At 53.3% G+C, this 23,339-nt stretch overlaps 5 protein-coding genes across 5 annotated transcripts; 2 read left to right on the plus strand and 3 right to left on the minus strand.

Annotated features, from left to right (window-relative positions):
• Nucleotides 1-74: 74 nt before the first annotated feature.
• Nucleotides 75-3,414, minus strand: THOC3 (THO complex subunit 3). Its single transcript, XM_063413146.1, has 6 exons — nucleotides 3,167-3,414; nucleotides 2,665-2,821; nucleotides 1,743-1,947; nucleotides 1,246-1,407; nucleotides 1,058-1,158; nucleotides 75-729 (listed from the first exon to the last, which is right to left on the minus strand). The coding sequence occupies exons 1-6, from the start codon at nucleotides 3,347-3,349 to the stop codon at nucleotides 566-568; spliced, it is 972 nt and encodes a 323-aa protein (XP_063269216.1). The 5' UTR covers nucleotides 3,350-3,414; the 3' UTR covers nucleotides 75-565.
• Nucleotides 3,362-12,836, plus strand: SIMC1 (SUMO interacting motifs containing 1). The gene is made up of 10 exons (XM_063413144.1): nucleotides 3,362-3,519; nucleotides 4,925-5,644; nucleotides 5,835-6,052; nucleotides 6,647-6,716; nucleotides 7,109-7,254; nucleotides 7,710-7,853; nucleotides 8,303-8,431; nucleotides 9,374-9,530; nucleotides 9,609-9,693; nucleotides 10,991-12,836. The coding sequence occupies exons 1-10, from the start codon at nucleotides 3,481-3,483 to the stop codon at nucleotides 11,209-11,211; spliced, it is 1,929 nt and encodes a 642-aa protein (XP_063269214.1). The 5' UTR covers nucleotides 3,362-3,480; the 3' UTR covers nucleotides 11,212-12,836.
• On the minus strand, nucleotides 12,081-19,108 carry KIAA1191 (KIAA1191 ortholog). The gene is made up of 7 exons (XM_063413147.1): nucleotides 18,948-19,108; nucleotides 18,680-18,870; nucleotides 17,315-17,438; nucleotides 15,994-16,118; nucleotides 14,722-14,828; nucleotides 14,286-14,422; nucleotides 12,081-13,845 (listed from the first exon to the last, which is right to left on the minus strand). The coding sequence occupies exons 1-7, from the start codon at nucleotides 18,973-18,975 to the stop codon at nucleotides 13,634-13,636; spliced, it is 924 nt and encodes a 307-aa protein (XP_063269217.1). The 5' UTR covers nucleotides 18,976-19,108; the 3' UTR covers nucleotides 12,081-13,633.
• Nucleotides 19,109-19,685: 577 nt separating this feature from the next.
• Nucleotides 19,686-22,003, minus strand: NOP16 (NOP16 nucleolar protein). Its single transcript, XM_063413639.1, has 5 exons — nucleotides 21,845-22,003; nucleotides 21,597-21,708; nucleotides 20,922-20,991; nucleotides 20,286-20,392; nucleotides 19,686-20,054 (listed from the first exon to the last, which is right to left on the minus strand). The coding sequence occupies exons 1-5, from the start codon at nucleotides 21,949-21,951 to the stop codon at nucleotides 19,911-19,913; spliced, it is 540 nt and encodes a 179-aa protein (XP_063269709.1). The 5' UTR covers nucleotides 21,952-22,003; the 3' UTR covers nucleotides 19,686-19,910.
• Nucleotides 22,004-22,062: 59 nt separating this feature from the next.
• HIGD2A (HIG1 hypoxia inducible domain family member 2A) lies at nucleotides 22,063-22,941 on the plus strand. Its single transcript, XM_063413640.1, has 2 exons — nucleotides 22,063-22,246; nucleotides 22,452-22,941. The coding sequence occupies exons 1-2, from the start codon at nucleotides 22,132-22,134 to the stop codon at nucleotides 22,616-22,618; spliced, it is 282 nt and encodes a 93-aa protein (XP_063269710.1). The 5' UTR covers nucleotides 22,063-22,131; the 3' UTR covers nucleotides 22,619-22,941.
• Nucleotides 22,942-23,339: the final 398 nt, after the last annotated feature.

Raw genomic sequence — 23,339 nt, forward strand, 5'->3', positions numbered from 1 at the left:
GAGGATTTATCAAAATTAGAAAAAGACACCACAAATATTTTTAAAAAAGCCTCAGCTGGGAAAACATCTACAAGTTCAACCCCCCCACCCTCCCCTCATTGCCCCAGCGCAGGCAAGGGACATGGGATGTCTGGGAGGGGAGAGGCAGGCTGTGCTCCCAGAGCTGCCCTTGCCTCCAGGCTTTTGGGGGCAAGGGGACAGTCACGTATGTCATCACTGCTGAGGAGCCTGGTCAAAGCAGAGCACCTCCCATGGAAGGCTCCTCAGCAGCCACCTTCAGTGACTGATTTTCTTTGGCCACTTGCCTTTGGAACAAGCCCCCACGCCCCAGAGAGGAGGCGGCAGAGGGGGGCCCTGCCAGCATCCCCCCGTTCCCCCCAGTACACAGCTGCCTGTTTATCCTGTTTATAAAAGCTCCCAAGAGCAGGACACACCGAGCTGAGCCCGAGGTCACAGCCCTGCCGGACTGGCAAGGAGATGAGCCAGCTCCTTGCCCCACCTATGCTATCTAAGCTCCCACCCCTGAGAGCAGGCAGGTGTTGCCTTCCCAGGTGCAGCAGCTTCATCAGGAGTCGTTGGGGAGCCCAAAAAGCTTGACAGTGCCGGCCTCACGGCTGCTGTCATATTTGCCATCTTTGTCATCACAGGCGAAGGCCAGCAGAGGCCTCTTCGGGTGCCAGGCCACTGTGAAGGTGGGGGACTCACACTGCACCTCCCAGAGCTTCTCTCCTGCACGGAAAAGGAGCCACGTCAGTCTGGAGAGCCTCCAGCCCCCTCTGCTGCTCACCTCCCCAGAGCCAAGCACCTGCTGCTTCCCTCAGCGAAGGGGAGAGGCAGCACAAATGCTGCTCCAGCGCCTTTTAGTCACCCAGTGACAAGGGACAGACATGACAGGCATGTCTGCCACAGAATACTGGGGCTGAGGCTCCCCCTCATGGCAGCCTGCTCTACACAGGAAAGCTCTTCCTTAGCAGATGGATTCTTCGTGTCCTCCCAGCTCCACCAGCACTTCTCCATCCAATCCCCTCCTTGTTGTTCCCCAAAATAAAACCATTACCTGTCTCCACCTCGGCAATGTCAATGAAGTGATCTTCTGATGCTGAGGCCAGCATCTTCCCATCGTGGCTAAAGCTCAGTGTCCGCACGGGCCAGTCGAGCCTGCAGCAACCGAGGGGAGCAGAGAGTGAGGCACTGCCACCACAGTCCCCAAAGAGGGGAAAACTATTTTGGGACAGCTCTACCTACCTGGAGAAGCACCTCACACACACCAGCTCATCCACATCCCAGAGGCTGACTAACGCGTCAGCACTGCCTGTGGCAAAGTACTTCCCCATGGGATCAAACTTGATGCAGATGCAGTTGGAAGGATGGGCGTTGATAGATTGGATGGGTTTCAGCTCTGGGTAGCTGTGGAGGTGAAGGGAGAGGGCAGGGATCAGTGAGAGAAACACAGGGATTCTCTAGTGCAGGGCAGGCATGAGGCACACCAGGAGTGGAAGCAAACCCTGCCAAGGCAGGAGACACTGAGTGTCCAGTGAATGAGGCAAAGCATCAGAGACCATTTCAAGGAGCTGAGCCCAGCCCACAACCATGGTAACCTCAGCTCCAGGCAAGTTCATTCCCACCAGAGGGCAGGGGATTGCTGGGATGTGGGGTTCAGGTTTCCCAAAAACAGCAAAGGCACCTGCAAATGACTGCAGCCAGCCCAGCCACCCAGCCCACCAGCAGCCACGGGCACCTGCCTGAGGATGTTGATGCAGCCATTCCCATTGGTGAGGAAGAACATGTTGTTATCGTTGTTCCAGGAGATCTCGTTCACCTCAAACTTGAACTGTTCCTCAGCTTTGGAGCGATGTGTCTTGGCATCAATGAAGGTGACCACATCATCCTTGTTCCCCACGGCGATGGTCTGTCCATCAGGGCTCCAGCAGATGTTGATGTTCTCACCTGAAGGGACAGAAATGCAGCAGGTCCCACTTCTGCTCCAAACCACTCCCAAACAGGAAAGACTGCCAGTTCTTCAGTCTAACACAAACCCTGCACAGCAGCTATCCAGCAAAGCCAAATGTGAGAAGTACAGCTTGAAAACAATATGCCACATCCCATTTCATCAGCCAAGATGGGACCACAGCAATCATCACACAAGGTCAAGTCAAAGATCCTCTGAATCCAGTCATCTCTGAGATCCAGAAAAAGCAGAAGCCAAAAAGAAATATCTTTGAATAAAAGTAAGAACATGGCAGGTTGCTGTTACACAACCTTATAATGCCATTCCCAGCCCAAACAACTCAAAACTAGACATTTCCAAGAGCAGAGGTGGTATTTGAGTTAAGCATTACATGAATTCAAATTGTTTTTCTGAATCCACACAAACTTTTATTTCCACCATGGCTCTCTGTAAACATGCCTTCCCTCAGTCTCTAGCCTCACAGCCCACTAACCCCAGAGACAAATACAAAGGACATTTTAACAGCCAGCACTGTATTTTAGTAGTTCTACCAGTCCAGACCCCACAGTAAATCAGCTCTTAGATGATGAGTGTAACACAAATATAAAGCAGTTAGCAAAGATGTCCCAACCAGAAATAACCACAGGAAAGGTCCAGAGCTCTGTGCCACTGCAGATGGGTCCTGCCGGGACTCACCTGGGAAGGCAGGGACTCACCTTTGGTGTTGACAGTGGCGATGCACTTGGTGGTGCGGACATCCCAGATGCGGATGGTTTTGTCCCCTGACGCTGTGACGAAGAGGTCGGGGTTGCTGGGGTGCCAGCAGAGCTGATCCACGCTGTCCCCGTGGCCCCGGTAGTTGTTCTCCTTCACCTGGAGGGAGAGGGCAGACGCCGTGAAGATGTGCCGAGCTGTGCTCCCACTCCTGTCCCAGCACGCTGCACGGGATTGATGCGGAGCCGCGCCCGGTGCCCCCCGCCGCCAGCCCGGTCCCGCTCCCGCCACGGCCGCCAGGACAGAGGATGCCCGCCAGGCACCGGCTCCATTCCCGGCTCGCAGACCCGGCCCGCGCTGTCCTTGGCGATGCTCCTGTTCCGGTACCGACCACCGGGACACGCTCCCGCTTCCGGACACCAGCCCAAGCACCCGCACCGGGGTGCCCAAGGGCTCCCGGTACCGATCCGCACACCCCCGCCCGCCCCACGCCGGGGATCTCACCAGCCGGTCCTTCTCCAGCACGAAGACGCTGGCGGTCTTGTCGAAGGAGCCGGAGGCGAGGCGGCGGCCGCAGCAGCTCCAGGCCACCGAGTGCACCTTGGCGCCGTGCGCCGGGAACTCGCGGCTCCGCGTGTTGGCGCGGAACAGCTCCTGCATGGCCTGCACGTAGGGCGACAGCGCCATGGCGGGGCCGCCGCCACCGGCACCGCCAGCCCCGCGCGCCCCGCCCCGGCGCCGCGCCTGACGCCACTTCCGCCGCCCTCCGCGCCCGGCGCGGCCCCGCCGGCGGAGCGGAGCCGCCGCCCGCCGCCGACATGGACGACGACGTGGTGCTGGTCAGCGATTCGGACTCGGTAGGCGCCCGCTCGCCGCCGCTCCAGCCCTGCCGCTCCCGCTGCTCGCTGCCCGCCCCCGCCGTGAGTCCGTGGCTCCCGCCGGGCACGGCGCCGCTGCCCCACACAAAGATGGCGGCGCTGCCACCGCGGGCGGGGATGGAGCCGTGCACGGAAAGCGGCTCGGCGGCCGTGCAGGGCTGCCCGTGTGTTCCCCGGTCCCGTCTCGCCCCAGCTGCATCCTCAGGGACCTCCCACCCTCTTCCGAGCCGGGCTCGGGTCCCCGCGGGCACCTCCCGCCAGCAGAGCCTCGTTCCACGAGCCCCCCGCAGGGGTGCCAGCCTCCTTGGCCGTGTACCCTTAGAAAGAGGCCGGTGCCTGCCATGGAGTGTCGGGTGCCCTCGCCGCACCCCGAGAAGCGTCCGGCCCTGCAGGGCTCAGCCCCGGTGGGGTCTGGCCCGGGATGCGGTGGGGCGGTAGCCGCCCCTGTCCGCTGTGCCGTTCCTCTGCCCCGTCCCCCGTCCGGCGGGTGCGGCGGCGGTTCCGGGCTCGAGGCTCAGGCCCGGCCGGGGGAGCGGTCGGTTCCCGGTCCCGCACCGCTGTCCCGGGTGCTGAGGCGCTTGGAGCCCCGCAGCTCCTCTTGCGTGCTGGAGTCCACTGGGCTTTGCCAGCTCCCTTGGGGAAGGCAGCAGATGTGAGTGAGGGGGAAAAAGTGGATTTAAATTGTCTGCTAAACGCGTTCCCTGCTTTGAGGTGCTGAGGGGGATATTTTTTCCCAAGAGCAAACAGGCTCTGACCCCTCCTGGGCACACCAAAACCTTGGGAAGTGCAGTGTCTGCTGCTGGTGCAGGCACAGCTGCCTATCCCTGCCTGGTCCTGCTGCCCCTCAGACCCTGCATCACCCAGCGAGGGCTGAGTGGGAGTCCCCAAAGTCTCAGGGCTGCTGTAGCTCTGATTGGTGCCACAGATCAAAAGGCAGCTTTGTTTCCAGCCACTCCTGTCCTCCAGAGTGGGTGATGTGCTACAGAAGACTTGCCAGGGTGTGGATCCTGTGCTGTTCCTGCCAGTGCCTGGGTACAGGAGAGCTCCCTATGCTTTTGTTGCCCTCCGTGGACATGCCAGCAGGACTGGCATTTCCCTGTCACTGGAAGGAGCTGAGCAGGCAGTCAGGTCTGCTGTGAGCCAAGGCAAGAGGACATGAGCCCTGAGGGGAGTGGGGAAGAAGAGCCTGAGTTGGGCTCAGGCTCAGCTGTGCTGCCAGGGGAGGCTGTTCCCAGGGCCACAGGTCCCCATGGACAGGCAGAAGGGTCCTTGCCCCTGTTTTTCTAGGCTAGTACCCTTTTCCCTCTTGGACTGGGCTACAGTGCCACTACAGCAAAGGCTCCTGGCAGGACAGGACATTGACACTGCGGCTCTGTCCCCACAGGACATCATTGATCTGACCTGTGAGGAAACAAACACAGCCCCAGTGCCACTGAGCAGCCTCGACACCATCGACCTGACTATGGACATGTGCAGCTCTCTCCGCTCCACCCTTGGTGCTACCCAGAACCCCAGAAACGCTGCCCCAGCAGCGCACATGTCCCATCCCCAGCTCTGCCCCACCACAGAAGAAGAAGTGCAGGCAGCGGCAGAGCTGAACCCTGCACCAGCATCGCATAGCACTTGTGCAAAGCTCAGTTCCACCATGGTCACAGCAGAAATCATGGAGAACTGCAGCTGCCTTTCTCCTGTCTCTAGGCGCCACAGCTGGAGCTCAGAGCAGGATTACAGCACTACTGCCTTTAGCAGCAACTTGAACTCGCAGTCGAACTCAGACTGCCTGTCCCCGTCTCCCCCCAGCCTGGAGAGCAACAGCAGCTGGAGAGCTGATGGCCCAGAGGAAGATGCTCCCCAGCCCTGCCAGGAAAGGAACCTCCCCCCAAGGCTGAGCCCTGCCCCAACTATTCCTACAACACCAGGAAAGACCCAAAGGTCTTTGCTGGAAACAAGTGACTTCCCACCACATCAGCCAATCCAGACATCCACCCCAGCCAGGACTGATGCTGACAGCAAGGCCTGGCTGGACAAACTGCACAATTTCAGCAGGAATGGAGTCCAGCACCTCTTCCTCCAAGGCATAGCACCCAACAGGGAAACACAGCAGGTAAAGAGGGTTTGGAGCAGCCTCTATGGCAGAGGATGGAGAAGGGCAGCCCCTGCTCCCCTTGTCCTCCTTTGCCAGGCAGTTGAAGGCTCTGGTTATTGCAGTTCCCTTCACAGTGGGCCCCACATCACAGCTGGGTTCCTCTGTGTCGGGGGAGCTTTCACTCATTGTCTTGCCTTGTACACGGCAGAAACCTGGGCTCATCCCCCGCATGAAGCTGAGTATGGTGCACACCACTATGGAGGAGAACTTCCTGGAGGGCACCTTGTATTTCCTGAATGAGTTTGTCTCCTGCCAGCATGGTCCCCCCAAAGAAATCATCTGCCACCTGATCAAACAGATGCTGTCAGACACCCATGAAGAGGAGATCCTGAGTGACATCTACATGCTGCTGATGAAGATCCAAATGTATGTGTTCCCCTTGTCCCAGGGCTGGCTAGGTGCTCCCAGGGGTCTACCCAGCATAAGGATTATTGTCAGTGGTGCTCACCCACAGAACAGGTGTGATTTCCCCTATAAACCAGGATAATCCTCCTGCCAACACAGGCACACCCCAGGCTCTCTGAGGGTGAGTCAGGGACAGCTTGTGACACAAGGGAGCCCCAGGGGACAGAAGAGAGTGTTTGCCATGCCCTCAAGCACAGGTCTCATTCTTCACTGCTGTGACATAGCAGAAATGCCTTCCCTGGGCTGCAGCAGTGCCAGCAGTGGCTGGAGCAGCTCCCTCAGTTCCCTCAGGCTTCCCACAGAGAGGCACTATGTTTTATGAGGCCCCAGGCCTAAGAATCCTGGGCCTCTCCCTGGAGTATAGCTCCTGTCAGCACTTCCAAAAAATTATTGTGTTATGGGGAGAAGGGGTGAGGGCAAAGATGGAAAGGAGAAGGCAGGGGAGGCACCTGAGCACGTGGGGCTAGGAGTGGCTGGGGAAGGGCTAAGGGGCTGCAGTGCCTCCAAGCAGATGGTCAGGCAGTTCAGCACAAATGGACATAGCTGTCCTTGCAGGCTCCATCCAGCCAACAGCGCCACAGTGGGATGGGACTGGACACTGCTGAAATTCATCATGGAGGACGAGGTACTTAGCACCGTGTGTGTCACAGGGGGCAGGGATCATCCAGCACACACTGCCTGAGGGTGAGCGTTGCCTAAGTGCTTCCTGCTGTGCTCTGCTGCAGAGCTGGCCAGTCCAACAGTGAGTGCCAGCTGGGAATCCCACATTTATCCCTTAACCCTCTGCACAGTTTCAGTCAAGTTGTCCCACTGAAAAAGGCACAGCAACAAATAAACTCTCTCTGGATCACAGCACTAGTGCAATGCCCAGCAATGCCCCCTTCTTCCCTGAGCCAGGCAGCTCCTCCCACAACTACTCCTCAGTAGTACATCAATCCACTTCCAAGGCAGGCAGCTTCCCTGGTGTTTCTAAACCTGTGGCCCCACCAGACTCACGTCCTCTCCATCTGCTCCCAGGAGAAGCCCCCTGGCCGGCTCCTCTTCCTGCAGTACGTGGTACAGACCCTGGAGGATGACTTCCAGCACAGTCTGAAGTCACACCAGCTGCAGAAGTCAATTGCCAAGAAAGTACTTTCATGTGACTTGTGCTTCAACAATGTCAAGTAAGGGACACCTCCTCCTTGTTCTCTAACCAGAAGCTGAGAGGCAGGGGCTCAGGGAACACTTGTTGAGATTCCAGTCAGACTTTCAGACTTTCCAAGAAGCAGACTTGGGAGACAAAGGGAAGTGTAGGGCCAGCTATAGGGGCTAGGAAAAGATTTACAAGAGCAAACCACCAGAGATGATGCACAGCCTTTCCAGTCACAAAAGAGTGGGCTTTTCCCAGGAATGAGGTCAGATTTGCATTGCTTAGGACAGGGCTGAGAAGGAGGCAGTCCTGTAGGAGTATACAAATTAAGAGAGCTCCTCAGCTGAACTGTTCAACAGAGCTACTCCCTAACTTATCCAAGTGGGTGGATTCATTCTCAGGGCCTTTCCTCAAGCTCCAAGTGGATCTAGAGGTGAGAACATAGTAAAACAAGGCACATCCCCAATAAAATTCTTGTTTCTGTCCCAGGGAAGTGGTCAAGTGGTTGGTGGCAGCAGTTACAGGAATCGGGTTCTCCCAGCCCCAGAAGCAGCTGCAAGAAGCCAGCTCATCTTCACCAAGGCTGGCCAGCACTCAGACAGACCAGGCTCAGACAGCTTTCTTTGCCCAAAAGTAAGCTCCAGAATTCCAAACTCCCTGCTGGCGTTATCATGGACCCAAGTCAGGCAGAAGGCAGAGTCTCTCTGTCAGTTCAGGGAAGCCAGGCTGTACCTGTGACCAGCTTTGCTTATTCTTCTTTGGGTTAAAGACTTTGTGAGCAAAAGACTCTCACCTGGTAGGAAACTGGCTCAGTGTCATCCTCTGGCATATAGTGTAAGGCTGGAGTTTGTGGCACACAGCTCAGGCAGCCCCACACTGCTCCAACACGAGACCTCCTGAGGGTCAATCTGGGGATGAGCTTTGCTTGCAAAAGCATCAGATTCAGAAGCCACCAGGAGACACCAAACCTGGCCCACTGCATTCCCGCATCCCTCACTGCATGAGGCTGAAGTAGGGGCCATCCCCAAGTCTTGGCTTGGCAGAGGCAGAGTGTCCCTGTGCTGACTGTCCCTCTCACCCAGGACGATGCTCCTGCTCCAGCGGATGTTGTCCATGGCAGTGGAAGTGGACAGATCTCCCACCTGCAGCTCCCGTAAGATTGCAGATGACATATTCCTGTTCATACTGCACATCCCCCTGAGGAGCCAAAGGTGAGACGAGCATGTGCGGGGCAGCATTTGTCTGTGTGAACAATGGTCTTATTCCCAATTTACATCCCAGTCTGGATGCATAAAGTTCTATAGGGTATAGAAAAGACCAGCCAGAAGAGCACAGCTCTGTCTCCCATGGAGATACATCACCAGCTGAGCAGGTGAGGTGTTGCTGAAAACACACCCAGATGGTGTTGTTGGGAACACTCAATTCTCCCACTTGTTAAAGTTGTGACCTTAAAGTGTAAAGAGGGTCTGAAAAGCAGCACTGTGCATCAGCACAGCCAAGCACTGGCAAAGTAATCACTGATTCCCATGGGCAACCAGGTAGTCACAAATATGATGCAGTTCCTGCAGTTATGCCTTGACATCCTTTGTTTGCTTCAAGAAATGCAAATCTGAAGCCAAAGCACAATGGCACGACTGGCTCTGGTGTAAGCAAGAGACAACCAGGCGCCCAAGCGTTTCAAAGCCATGTTTCAATGCTCAGCAAGCAGCCCTTCACCCCCTTTCAGCAGAACTCTGTGCACACAGCAGGTGCAGCCAAGCCAAACTGACTCTAACCAAGCTGTCACTTTGCTCAGGACAGATATAGATCTGTTTACCCCGACCCTGTGTCACCCTTGCTTGGCTGGGCTCCCTGCAAATCAATGAGCCTTTGCCACACAGGCTGCCAGGCAGGGTGAAGGGCAGCAGCTCAGTTTGCTTTAGAGACTGTACTCACATCCAGGTGCTGCAGGTCACACCTGAGGATGAAAATACAGCCATGGCCAAGCCACATAACAAAGGTCTCTCACCACATCTGGTGGTTTTCCTTCTGGGTAGCCCCTGCAGTCACCCCACATCTGCACTAGGTCAGCAGCACAGCAGAAGCATGCTGGAACAGTTGTCTCTGGTCAGGCTGTACTGTCTCAATCAAGGTAAATTCCTTTTGTGTTCCAGGGAAGCCTTATTAAACACCATGGAGAGCCAGCTCCTGCGCTGCAGACTGCTAGAGCTGTTATTCCAGTACAGCTGTGATGTGCCCACAGTCTCGTCCATGTCTCTGGAAAAGATCCTGTATTTCCTGAGCCACTCCTCTGTACTGCCACAATTCCAGGTATCCAGACCAACCTCTCCTTTGACTTGTTTTCCTCTGAGAGAACTTCTAACAACCAAATACTGTCTCCTGTCCTAGGATGAAACAGCAACATGGCAAAGGTGGGATGAGATGCTGCAGTACTTGAGTTTGCTGCTGCTGAGTTACCAAAGTGTAAAACTGGGTAAGCAGTGCTTGTTCTGGCCCTAACAGTCTCATCAAGAGGCTGCAGTAGAACAGCCAAATTCCTTTTCCTCCTCTCATCACCACTGGACTCATGGCCACTGAATCTTAGACAGTGTGCCTCCATCCATGATAGTAACTATTCCAAGCAAAGAAGTGATGTTACATCAATCAGAGCGCCCACCTTGCTTTGCCAAGTTCAGCCCCTGCAAAATAGCATTCTTCCTAAAGGAAGAAAGCACTTTGCAGCATTGCAAGAGGGTGCTTTGTACCCACTGTTGTCCAAGTTGCTGCACAGTGAGTGGAAAAATAGGGTGTTTTAGGGAAAGAACAGAAGGCAAAGGGATCATATAATATCCCAAGTTGGAAGAGACACACAAGAAGCATTCAGTTCCACTCCTGGCCCTGCATAGACACCCTATAAACCCACCCTGAGAGTTGTCCAAACGCTTCTGGAGCTCTGGCAGCCTTGGAGCTCTGACTGTTCCCTGGGGAGCCTGTTGAGTGCCCAACCACCCTGTGGGGGAAGACCTTTTTCCTAATAGCCAATCTAAATCTCCCTTGGCACATCTCCAGTCATTCCCTCGGGTGCTGTCACTGTCCTAGAGAGCAGAGATGGGAGCTGCCTCTCCTGAGGAAGCTGTGGACCTCAGTGAGGTCTGATCTGTCTCCTTGAGACTGAACACACCAAGTGACCTAAGCCACTCCTCACATGGCTTCCCCTCCAGACCCTTCACCATCTCTGAAGCCCTCCTCTGGGCAAGCCAGGAGACTTTTAGCACTTAGTAAATTGTGTACGGAGCACCACCCACAGCAGCCATGGAAACAGCAGCAATTCTGACCCCAGGAGTGGCACAGTCACAAAACACAGTCACTCTGTAAAACTCCCTATTTTGCCAGAAGTCTCTTCCAACTTCAGGTGCTTTAACTCAGAGTTAAGGCTGTCGTTATTGAACGCAGAGAAATCCATCATCATTGCAAAGTCTCACTCTCCCTGAAGCCCTGCACAATCACTGTTGCTGGGCTCTTTGGAGACTCCTTTGCAGCTGTCCACTTTGCCATTCACACAGAAGACGAGTCTTTTACAAGCCTTGCCCCTTCCCCATTCCCTGGGCTGTCTCCACATGCAGAATGAGGTCCAGGAGGGGCCAGTTCCTTCTTCCCAAAGTGCAAAACCATCGAGGATAACAAGAGGATCAGCCCTGTTTCCAGCACTGCCTGTGGCACACTGGGATCATCCCAGCAGCTCAGGCAGCCCTGTGGGTGTTGCCTGTCCCCACCAGCATTTCCTCTTGCAGAGCACCTGCACACCTCTGTCAGTGACCGCGTGGATCTGATCACTCAGAAAGCCAAGCCCAGGCCCCAGGACAGCGATGACATCAGCGAGCTGGACATTCAGCTGAAGATGAACAACTTCATCAACAGAATACAGGACACCCTGGCACAGCCTTTTCCCCCACAAATCCAGGAGAAATTGTTCATGCTGCAGGAGTTGTTATTCGTTGTCATTGCTGCCTGATGGAGACAACCTCTGAAGCAAGGGGGAGAAAAGTTCATGTTCTCAATATAAACCCTCTGATCTCATGCTGCAATCTCAGCATCATGGGGGTTGGTTTATACAGTTCTTTTGAAAGATGTTTGGTTTACATTGTCTCAGCATTTCCGTTTGTGCAGTTTTACAAAGCACTTTGTACACTTTAAAAAATAAATTTTTTTTTTCATGTTTGCTAAGACTTTCATCTTGGTGCCAGTGATGCCCAAAGGAAGTCCAGAGCTCTGTCAGATCACACCACAAGGCCACGCTTTAACCCCAACCTTCCCAATCTGTGAGATTCACCTGACCACAGCCTGTACCTCAATACCTAAATCTGTTCCATGACTTTTAGCTCAGCTCACACTCCAGGAGCACAGGGAGCACCAGCATTCAGAGCTCAGACTTCCCCAGCTCAGGAGAATCATGTGCTCCATCAGGCAATACTTTAAAGAGCAGCTAAAAACACTGCAACAGCACCAAACCACAACTTTCCAGAGGGGAACTGGGCACCTCTAGGGAAACACCAGCCTAGTTTCCACGCCTGTGCCCACCTCCATAGTACAGGTGGAAATACAGCTCACAAACAACAAGAGACAAAATCTCAGGAACATGAATTTGGGTTGCTCAAGAAAACACAAAGACTTCATGTTTAGTTTCATCTCCACAAGCCCCAAGACAGAACTGAGCCTGGCTGTAAACCCAGTCTCCCTGTGAAAGGGGAGTTTGTGGGCAAATATATCACCCCAGTGAGGTGCTGCCAGAGCCTCATCCACCAGAACCTTGACCCACACTCACTGGGCAGCCCCACATTTCTCCCACAGATGCTTTGCCAGCACCAACACACACTGTGGATGTCCATTCCACAAGGCTTTTATTGTCCTGTAACAAACAAAACAAACACACACATTAGGAGACGTGAATACAGTCAACAAATAAATTAATGTCAAATGAGAGCCTGATTGCCAAGGTGCAAATGAGCGGTGACAGAACTGCTGGTTTGGGTGGGGACTTTCACACATAACATCACTGGCAGTGCTGCTGAAGCTTGAGAGAAAGCAGTGCTACAAAACGTGCTGCTTCAGAGGGGCCAGCAGCCAGTCAAGGGAGCCAACCCTGTCTCACCCTCCAGGGAGAGTTTGGTTTAAGAAGGCAGAAACCCTGGAGCTCAACAGTTACCACCTGTTAAGTAACCTCTGCATAATGTCCTGGCAACAGAGAAACTTCCAGATGCAAGGCTGCTGCTGGCTGAGGGACTGCAACACAATCAGGAGATCAAGAGCAGACCTGAGGAGACCCATTTGCCACAGCACAGGTGAGGATTACAGAGCAGTGCTGCCTATCAAGCTTAAGGGATCAGAGGGTAGCCAGGAATTCCTTCCACATTTCCTCAAAGCCAGTGTTGGCTGTTCCCAGGAACTGGTTCAGACTAGGTCAAGGATCACATTCAGCTGTACCTTAGCAGGTAGGAATGTTTAGTCTTGGTTTGCTATCAGTCCTCCCCCAGCCCTGCAGAACAACTTAATGCTGATAAAACAAAATACCCTGTCTGAGAAGTGTTTCCGGTGTCTAACACATTCTACACGATTCTAGGAAAAAAAAAAAAACAAAAATCAAGCAGCATCCAGAGTGCCAGAACACCTGCAAATCTGCTGTCTAGAACACAGGACAGTGCCGTTTTGCAGAACAAAGAGTGGAGGATTACTTAGTTCAAGCCACACCAGCTTTGGTTACATCCACCTTCTTAGAGAAACATGAAGAGTTGGGAGAAAAGGAATTCTTCCTTATTACTTCCAAGCTTCATTAGATTCTGCTCCCTGCCTTCCCAATGAGAACATCTTAGAATGGTCACTAGTCCCTTTTCCCTTTAAAAAACATTCCAAGAACAAAAACCATGGTCACACTGGATAGTGAGGGAGTGCTACATTTATACTGACCCACCATGTACCCCATCTTTCTTCTGGCAGTTAATGGTCCAGATTTCAGTCCTTGCTTGTCCATACCATTTTCTGCTTGGTCTCTTGACAGAACCAGTTCTCCTGTGGGTCCTTCAGCACTGAGCAGAACAAGATCACCAGATTCCAGGCGTACAAGCCAGGTGCTCACACACCACGTGGAATCCTGTCCCAAAAACACATGGCTCAGGGTTTCACTGTGGTGTGGTGTACTGGGAAGCACATCCAGAGCAGCCTGGCAGCCCAAACCAGTGCAGCAGACAGGATGGTTTACAATGGTTTAGAACTGGTGTAGGAGTTTTTCCAAAACTGGCTTTAGCAGGACAATCACGACTGTTTCTTTTTCTGAGATGAAGAGCTGGAAATGGAGACTTTCCTACTTACTGCAGCACATGGGACAGGGAAGCAGAGCCTAAGACACCCTGTAGCCTGCTGAAGACACTGGAAGCTTTCCTCTAGAACCCAGTGGGAGTGAGCACGTTCAGATCCCGAGGTTTGATATTGTGGGAACGTGGTGATTGTTGTTTCCTTGCATCTGTGCCTGGAATGTCCATTTTGGGTGGCTTGAAGGTGACTGGATCCTCTGTCATCCTTGTAGCCTGAGCACGCATCAGCTCCATTGGGGATGGCTTCTGGGCACCCTTATAGGACTGAATGGTAAATCCTCCTGATGAAAAAGAAATTACAGTAAAAACCAGGAAAACCAGCCAAATCCATTTCCTACTGCTGCCAGGAGTGAGCAGTGTCACTGACACTCAGCACCACAGACAGCCTAGGCAAATTCCAGCAGCTTTATATTATTTGAAGCCTATTCCACATCAGGGGGTGGCACTTCCAGTCCTGGTTGTATCACACATCAGAGTAAAAAGCTGTCACCTTCACACCCTGCCCCTCCCACTGCAAGTTATTTCTACTTCCAGACCCTTGGCACAGGTTTTACCCATCTGCTCTATATTTAGGCACAGAAATTACATGACTAACACACATTCCCAAGGTGGTCCTGGAGAGTGAAAAGGCAAGCAGGATAAGACTCCAGAAAGAGCCAGCAAGTCTGTTGTGTGACAGTTCCCTCCTTGCTCTTTGCAAGGCAGATTTTCAAGGACATACCTGCATCACTGGCCGACTTCTGGACAGCTCTGGGTCCAAAAAAGCTCCATCTTTCAGATGGCAATCTGTCTGCACCCCCTTCCATAGCAAAGTCTGAGCCAGTGATAGAGGTAGAGGATCCCTGACTAAACCAACCCCTAAGAAAAAAAAATTGAGATGGTTAAAACATGAGAATAAATACTTCAAGTGACCCCACTATGCCAGGAACTTTTCATGTAGCTAAAGGGGATAATTGAAGAAATCTTAGTAAGTTTGTCACCACCCAAGATAAGATATGCATGCTTAAGTTCCACAGGCTTCCAGTATTTGGATCTCTCCAATACAAACCCTCATCAGGCTCTAAATTCCACCCTGTAAAGTCCCTCACAGAATAAGAAGGTTATTTGTGGCAGCTCCCACCACAGCAGGCCGTAGGAAACCAAAGGAGGCAGAGTACCTGTTTTTATGCTTGGGGGAGGAGTGGGGGGTGCTGCTTGGAGTGGACTGAGCAGAAGAATTCTGTTTGTCATCTTTTGTTGTCTCTCCATTCTGCATTTTCAGGTTCTGTCAGGAGAGGCAAGAGAAACAGAAGCAACACAGTTTAAATACTGGACGTAAGGAAAACCACACAGTTTTATTGTCAAAACCAGACACTTGTTTCTATCGCAGGTGATAAAGAGTAAATGTCACCACACCTGAAGTTGTATCCAATATTACAACACCTGCACACACCCCCTTAAGTTTCTCTCCACATCAAATATAAGCATTTTGAAAGTTCACTTCAGGCTACAGGAGGGAACACCAGCACTCCTAGGGAGGTTGTGGATGCAGCAGAGCTCACTTGAGCTATCTGGTAACTGGTCTAAATGCTACAGCACCCATTTGTCTCCAGCACTTTTCAGAGCAACAAAGCTTTCAGTCCCACCACTTCTCTAATGAGAGTGGGACCAGTTCTCACAGAAGGGACAAGGTCAGGAACACCAGACATTGTGATGCAATTAGCGTCCATCAGGATGGAAACACTACTCTGGAAAAGAGATGAACCTGGGCACAAAACAAACAGGAACTGGGTGTATGCAAACCATGTGATTACAAGCTGGACAGTACAAACTGAACTTTGAAGAAGTCATTTGAAGGGCAGTTACAGTTCAAACACAAAATACACAGGGTACCTTGTAATGTTTCCTGTGGCTATTCAAGCCACACTAATGCAATTCATGGACGCAGTTGTTGAAACTTTGGCCTCGTGGGAGGACACTGGAAGAGTTGACTATTAAACTCCATTTTTTTTAAAAAGCTAACGTGTTCATTCAAGACTTCTGTTTTCAGCAAGATGCATCTGGTAACTTCCACAATGGAAATGCAGTTTACAAGTTGTCTTTGGACACACAGTTGCAGAAATCAACTGCAGGGCCCCATTCAAAAGTACAGCAAGAAAACAGGTTGTGTAGGGTTGTCTCCACTTGAAAAGACAACTGTCATAGTTTGATATACAGTGAAATGTGACAGATTTGAGAAAAAAAGCTGTTTCAAAACTGCAAAGGCTAATGTTAACTTTAAAATAAAAGTGGGTAAACTTTATGAGTTTACCCAACACAACGAGCTAAAAACCTTCAGAGGAAGCAGCTTAAGGAAAATCCTGGCAACACGTTCCAAAAGTTACGTCAGCAGGTAAATGTTAAACCAGACACATCCTACATAGAGAAATCCAGTGGTAAACAAGCCTTACATGGACTGCCTCAGCCACTCGGTGGTACTTGGTCTCCTCAGTGGTGAGGCCTTTGTGGGGTGTGTAGCCAGCTTCCCTCAGCCCTGCCTGCTTCTCAAAGCGCTGGATGCTCTCCTGAGTCTGCTCTGGAACACACAAGAGCACAAATTCACACAAAAATGCCACCACAAGCAGTTCTAGCAAAGGCAGCTCCAGAAACTGAATGCAAACCCTTTTTTTCATCATTCACACATTGTAACAAGCTGAGGCAGAAAGATGAAGCTGATGAGATATTCTGACTTGACAACTACCCTGAGACACGGGGCTAAGCCAGATGAGCAGTGATTTGTCCAAATTATCAGATATATCACAAATGCAACACCTGTAATTAATCCCATCTCACTCCAGGCACTGCATCACTCCTGCTCACAACTTCACAAATCTAGGAGAACCCAATAAGTTGGACACTTTAACTGGACCATTGCATTCAAGGGAGCCTTGCAGACCACGTTTTTAAAGACTCCCAGTGATTTCAGATCAGGCAAAATAAGCTATTTCAGGCAGATACAGAACCAGTACCTAATACACATCAACTTCAGTTCTGAAAAACATAAGCACTTTCTCCAAACCCCAGCACAAGATGTTCACTCCCTAGTGGAACGAGGAGAAAAGTCAAAAGTAACCAGAGCACAAAATGGTTAGCGGAAAAGCCCACTGTCTTCTTTAAAACAGGTAACACTTCCCATCCTAAAGGTATTTTCAGATCCCTGTTATTTGTAGCTGCTGAAAGAAGAGGCAGCACAGACAGATTAACACAGAAATAATTCCTCTTATTGCAAAAGGGCACATCTTCTCTGCAAACATAACTGACCCAATTTTATTTTAAAGCACCATGATTTACGTTTTGAAGGGTTGCAGTTAGCAAGGCAGCTGCTGCTATTAACAACATAAATGCCAGCAAGTGCTCCATTAGCACAGCGTGTCAGCTCTCCTCACTGCCTGGGTTAATGGTAGAGCTCTGCCTGTCACTCAGAAACAGCAAGTTAATGAGCAAACAGAGCAGCAGCAGCCTCTACACTCCAGGAAAATGGACTGCAGTGCCCTGTCAGCAAACAACAAACTCTGCACTCCTCCCCCTGCCCCTGGAAACACCACATGTGGCCTATTCCCCAGTTCTTTGCTTCCTTCTAGAAACATCCTCTGAAAAAAACAAACTCACAAAGACCCAGAGCAGAGCCAGTCTGGACCCAAGGGTTCTCCAGGAATTACCCTGAGGCCTCACCAAGCTGGAGCATCCTCAGTGCCCAACCCACACATGAGAATGTGAGAGGTGAGCTCTTACTTGTGATGAGGGAGTTCATGATGACGTGAGTGGCCTTGGCCTTCACCACAGGCACCTTGTTCACACTTTCTGTGGACGATGAAGGAGTTATGACAGGTTTCGTGCTGGCATCCCCTTCCTCGTCCTGTGGGGAAGCAGCAGGGACAGATTGAGGTGAGAAAGTACCTGAGCACCTGGCCAGGACACATCTCTAACTACACAAGTGAGACAAGGCCATGCTGCTCTGGCAGCCAACCTCCATCCCATGGGAGAAATCCCTATGCTGTGCTCATTGTAGCCCAGGATTGTTCAGAACCTTAGAATTCACAGCAATGAACGAGCGACTTGCATCCAACCTTTGAAAACCTACCAGGCTCAGAGCAAACACATCGTTAGTCCAAGTACAAAAAGGTCAACAGCAAAGAAACCAGAGCATTAGGAGCATGTTCTTCTCCTTAATGCAAACTGGACTTCAAGGTCAACTGGGCAAAGGCACCAAGAGCACCTTCCACAGGCAGCTCAAGCACAGAGCAGAGCCTGGAGTGAACAACTTGTTTTCCCACCTCATTCCTAATATGTTTCCTGCTCAGTGTGTCCAGTGGTCACAGTTCTACCACTGAACACAAGATCCCAGCCAAGAAACAGAAAATAAATGCTAAAAAACAAAATATCCTGTGGAACGCTGACTTCCTTCTCCCAAAACAGGAGTTCCCTGACTGGAGAGTTTACAGTCCATACCAAACCACAACTTTTGGTTGTCTACCACAAGAGGTTTAAAAACCAAGGAGATATAAACCAGAGATTAAGCTCAAAGAGATGCAGAGTTACATACTTCCATCCAAGAACATTTAGCTTGATTTCAAACCTAAAAAACAGCTTCTAAATTTAAAAGGGCTGGTCCTGCATTCAAAGTATAGAGTCCCAGAATGGTTTGGGTTGGAAGGGATCGTAAAGATCATCCAGTTCCAACCCCCTGCTGTGGTGGGGGGACACTCAGAGCTCCCACCAACCTGGCCTTGAACACCTCCAGGGATGGGGCAGCCACAGTTTCTCTGCATACACTGTGCCAGTGCCTCACCACCCTTATTGTAAAGAATTTACATCAAACCTAAACCCCTACGCTCTAGTTTAACTAAACGTGGTCGCTGGGGGTTTTTTAACCACAAACACGGAGGAGACGCTCAGCACATGCTTGTCCCACCCACAGAGTGTGCCCAGAGCGAGGCCAGGCAGCGGTGCCGAGCTGTCCCCAGCCCCTCCCGAGGGTCCTGCTGCCGGGGGGGTGCTCGGGAGGAGGGGGATGCCAGGAGAGGAGGGGGATGCCAGGAGAGGAGCGCCAGAGCTGCGGGGTACCCAAGGACACGCCGGGGCCAGCCGGGCCCGTACCTTCGAGAGCTCCTGGTACTTGCGCTCGGGGATGACGGGCTGCTTCCAGAGCATGCTGGCGCACAGATCGGCGGGCGGCGGCGTCATGGGCGCCGTGTTCTCCAGGGCATCATCGTAGCTGAAGGCGCGGCGCGGGACGCCGAGGGGCAGCGACATCCTGCCCGAGCGGGCCCCACCGCCCGGCTCCAGCGCTGCGGAGAGAGCGCAGCGCTCAGCGCCCGCCGCCGCCCCCGACCGAGGCCGGCGGGGAGCGCGTCAGGGACCTTACCGGGAGTGTCGGGCTGCCTGGAGCTCATGGCGGGGCCTCAGCGGGGCTCGGTGAGCGGCAGCGGGGCCAGGCCCGGGGCGGGCATGGCGGAGCCTCGGCGAGCCGCCACCGCCGGGGGTTACTCAGCCCTGCGGGGGCGCCCTTATAGCGGCGAGGTGTCGCGAGATGTGGCGATGTCGCAGGGGCACGCTGGGAGACGTAGTTCGTGCGGGGAAGGCGGGGCTCACCGAGAGGCGCGGCCGGGGCGGGTCCCCAGCGCGCCCGCGGCCCCGGTGGCGGCGTTGGAGTCGTGTCCTGCTCTCATCTCCTGTCCTCCTGCAGGCAGGAGGTTGCTGGGTGATCCCACAGGGCGCTAGGTCCTAGAAAACCAATCCTGGAAGCTAGCAAGCCCATCAGGGAACAGGACTACGTGGCAGTGGCACTGTGACACCTTTTCTACAGCTGCTCCTTCCTCTTGACAATAAACGGGTGACCCCTCTGCTGCCCTCCAGTTCTTCGGCAGGGAAGGGACCCCAGCCTGCTCTCCCAAGCTGCAAACACGGGGAAAGGAACCAGCACATGGCCCTGCTCCAACTTACATTGCCTACAGGACAATCAGCAACAGCTGCCCACACCCAGCCCTGTCACCACAGGGGATGACACGTCCCCAATGCCAACATCACACAGGCTGGCACCAGGAGCTCTTCTGAGCAGGACTGCACCAACCAAGAGCCCACAAACAAGACATTCACAAGCAGCTAGAAAGAGTAATTTATTTTAGCAAAGCTAAAGAAATGCTGGCTGCCACAAAGAAAGTGAGAGAGAACAGCACAGTCAGTGCCAGTGCCAAAAGAGTCTTTCATGGATAGTTATAACCATCTCTGCCTAGTGAGGGTCCTTCCTCCATCACCAGAGGCTTTTTCAGTTTGGAAAATATTCATGTCAAGCCTGCACTTGCAGGTAAATCTGAGGAGAAAGAGCAGCTCACTGCACTTCCATTTTTTCTGGCTTGAGTGATGCAATGAAATTCTTGTACTCCTCAGGGTAGAAATTCTTGTACACATTGATCTTCCTCTTAATCTGTTTGGGAGTATCCTGGTAGTAGTTCTTCTCATCCCGAGCCATTTCCTGCAACAAAGGAGAAGGTAAGTCAGAGGAGCAGCCCCAGGAGCAAACACCAAACCAGCCCACCCACACCAGTGAGATCACTGCCTGACTTAGACAGGGAGCTGGCCACAGTTCAAAGCATTTTTTCCCTTAAGAATCAGCTGACTGCAAAACAGGATCCAAGACAGAGAGGATTAGCAGTTCTCATCCTGCTGATGGGAAGATCCAGGAATGAATCCCTGTGGAATGTACCTTGTAGTTCTCCCCGTGGTTCTGGATCATGTATCGCACATAGTCAATGAGGTCTCGTGAGAGCGTGTTCGACTTCTTCTCAGGGAGGCTGGCCTCCAATTCCATCTCTAGGCAGAGGGCAGAGGCAGCATGAAGGACGGGAAGGAAGCAACAACACCTCAGAGGTCCCCAACCTTCCTCCAAGGTTTACTCCAGCCACACAGCTTGGCTGCTGGTGCATGCAGGGACATTTCCCAGCATGATGGTGCAGGGAAATGGCCAAGACAACAGCCCTCTGCTTGGGCTGCAGGCATGCAGGCCTGCATTGCAGCTCTCCTCCAGCTCACAGATGAGGAGCAGACCCTTCCAGCCCAGGCTACAGCGTGTGACTGCTCAGAGCCACCCAGTCCACCACTGAAACACATAAAGTACTCCATGGCTCTAAAGCCTCCATGGCTTCTTGTCACCCTGGACCCACACACCAGCCCATCTCCCAGTGACAAGAGCCCTCTTGAGGCTGCAGGGACAAACACTGTGGAAAAGGCATGCTCCTCCACAAGGCTGGATAAGAAGTGACACCGTTCCCTACTCCTGGCACAGCACAGGACAACAAAATAACCCAGAGGGGCTTAGGAGAACCCCAAATGCAACACTGACCATTCACCACGTATGGCTTTCGCACTATTTTCTTTCCTGGCTGTTGTCCATCGCTTTCCACTTCCATCCCCTGAATTATAGCAGAGAAAAGACAAATGAAGAAAAGCCCATTTGGCAGAGTGCTGGGTCCCCACACATTGTTCCCAAAACCCCAAACTGCTTCTACATGGCTGCAAGGGGCAGGAAATCCCAGTTGGTTTAAGCAGAGCCTTACTTGTGCCATCAAACTGCCTTGTGGGCGAGGCTGTCAGCTGAGAAATGCTATGTGAATGGAGATAAATGGCAAACAAGGTCATTCCTTCTTTTTCCTTGAGGTTTTTGGGCCACCTTTCACTTGAAAACGTTGCCCTCTTATGCAGATGGGCCAAGCTGGCACTGCTGTACACAAAGAGCCTTTCTTTGTTATCAGCAGCAACTTGGCTGCAGTGTTCCCAACCTCACCCTTCTCTAGCAAGTCCCAGGAGGATGGACTGACGTTTATTATATTTGTTCTACAGTCCCTTGTGTCTCCGGAGCGCTGTAGCTTGTTCCCACGCCAGGATCTTGGTGAGATAAGCGTGTAGATCAAAATAAGAAACGTGTCCACCGCCAGAGACTTATCCAGAGCCACCTGCCCCGTGCTGCAAGGGTACCTCCCCAACAAAGGAGCGCGGTCCCGGCCAAACCCCTCCTTACCAGCAGCTTCCTCGAGATGGGGATAGCCTTGTTGGGATCTTCGGCCAGGCCCATCTCGGCCAGGTTCTGCGCCACTGACTTGTGCGGGTCCCAGGCATGGCGGATGTGAGAGCTGCGCAAGGACAGGGAGCATCACGGCCGTGTCCCTCATCCCGCGCCGGTGCGCTCCCCTCCCCACCGACACCGGCTCCCGGCCGCCCTGCCCCGGCCCACGCTCGGCCCGCGCCCCCCGTGTCCCCGGCGCTCACCAGGCGATGCGGGGCGCGGCGCGGCGGCGGGCGCTGCGGTAGAGGCGCTTGCGGTTGAGGTTGTAGGAGTATTTGTGCCGCCGGCTCTTCCCCTTGGCCTTCGGCATGGCGGACACGCGGTCTCGTCACGGGGCTGCCGCGCTCGCCTCGGGGCACCACGGGAAGTGTAGTCCCGCGACAGCAGCGCCGCGCGATAGGAGTGCGCGTCGGACTGCAACTCCCGGCATGCACTGCCCCGGAGGCGGTGGCTACGGCAGCAGGAAAGGGCCGCTGTTGTCATCTTGGCCATGGCGGCAGAGCCGCCCCCCCCGTTCGACCCCGGCGCGCTGCCCACGTTCACTGAGGAGGGATTCACGGAAAAGTTCCTGCGCAAGACCCGCGAGAATCCCCTGGTGCCCCTCGGTGAGGGTGGGGCGGGGCGCGGCGGGACGGAGGCTGGGTGAGGGGTGCGGGCCGGGGCGATGGTGGCTGGTGAGGGGCCGGTCCCTCAGCCCCGGGCGCGCTGCCCCGCGGGGAGGCACGGCTCGGGTTCGGGAGCGCGGTGGAACCGGCCCGCAGCGCTCAGCCCCGGGCAAGCCGCGCCTCACAACCCCGTCCTTCCCCGCAGGCTGCCTGTGCACCGTCGGTGTCCTGGCCTACGGAATTATCTGCTTCAAGAAAGGCTACACTCGGCGCTCGCAGCTGATGATGCGGGCGCGTGTTATAGCCCAGGGCCTCACAGTCGCCTCTGTTGTGGGGGGCATGGTGGCCACGACTATCAAATCCCGACAGTGACACCGGACGAGAACGAAGGTGCGGCCGCGGACAAGCGTCTGCCAGCAGCCCCGGCTAGCAGGGTGGATCCTGCTAGCTGCCGATGGAGTTTTTTGAGAGACTGTTGAGATGTCGCAGTGGAGCTGGTTCTGGAGCACTGGAAAGGGGGTGAATACACTCTGTGATTAACATGTAATTTGGGCCGTGGCATTTTTTTTTTTGTTTCCCCAAGAGCTCACCCTCCTGCAGCACTGAGGCTGCATGACACTAAGGCTCACCAGCCTGCCAGACTTCTTGTCCCTGGTTGATGCTGTCACAGGCTGATAAAATTGTGTCTTCTTGGTCGTGGTCGGAGGTGTGGTTGTAGTCAGGCAGTGACCAGCATTTGAGAAATAAGCTGCCCATAAGGAAGGAACCAGTGCTTATGGCTTGGTCCTGGCAGGACAGAGTCCCTAGGCAGCAGGGGAGGCAGTTTGTGAGGTTGTGTGACCTGTTCAATTGAAACTGGTGAGTAATAAAGTGAATTGCAGCAAGACTCTGACTGATACTGGATTGCAGAGCACTGAGAAGCCACAACAGTTAAATAGTGCAGGGAGAAAAGGGAGTGGGCATGGCTATCATGAGGCTGTGGTGATGCAAGGAAGAAGACATGAAACTCCCAATGAAAACAAGCAGGGAACTTGCATTTCTGAAATAAGGTCTGGTTGTATTCTCTGTGATGTGCTGCTGCTTTGGCTGTTCT

This window comes from Prinia subflava, chromosome 16 (assembly GCF_021018805.1).
Source record: "Prinia subflava isolate CZ2003 ecotype Zambia chromosome 16, Cam_Psub_1.2, whole genome shotgun sequence".
NCBI classification, from domain to species: Eukaryota; Metazoa; Chordata; class Aves; order Passeriformes; family Cisticolidae; genus Prinia; species Prinia subflava.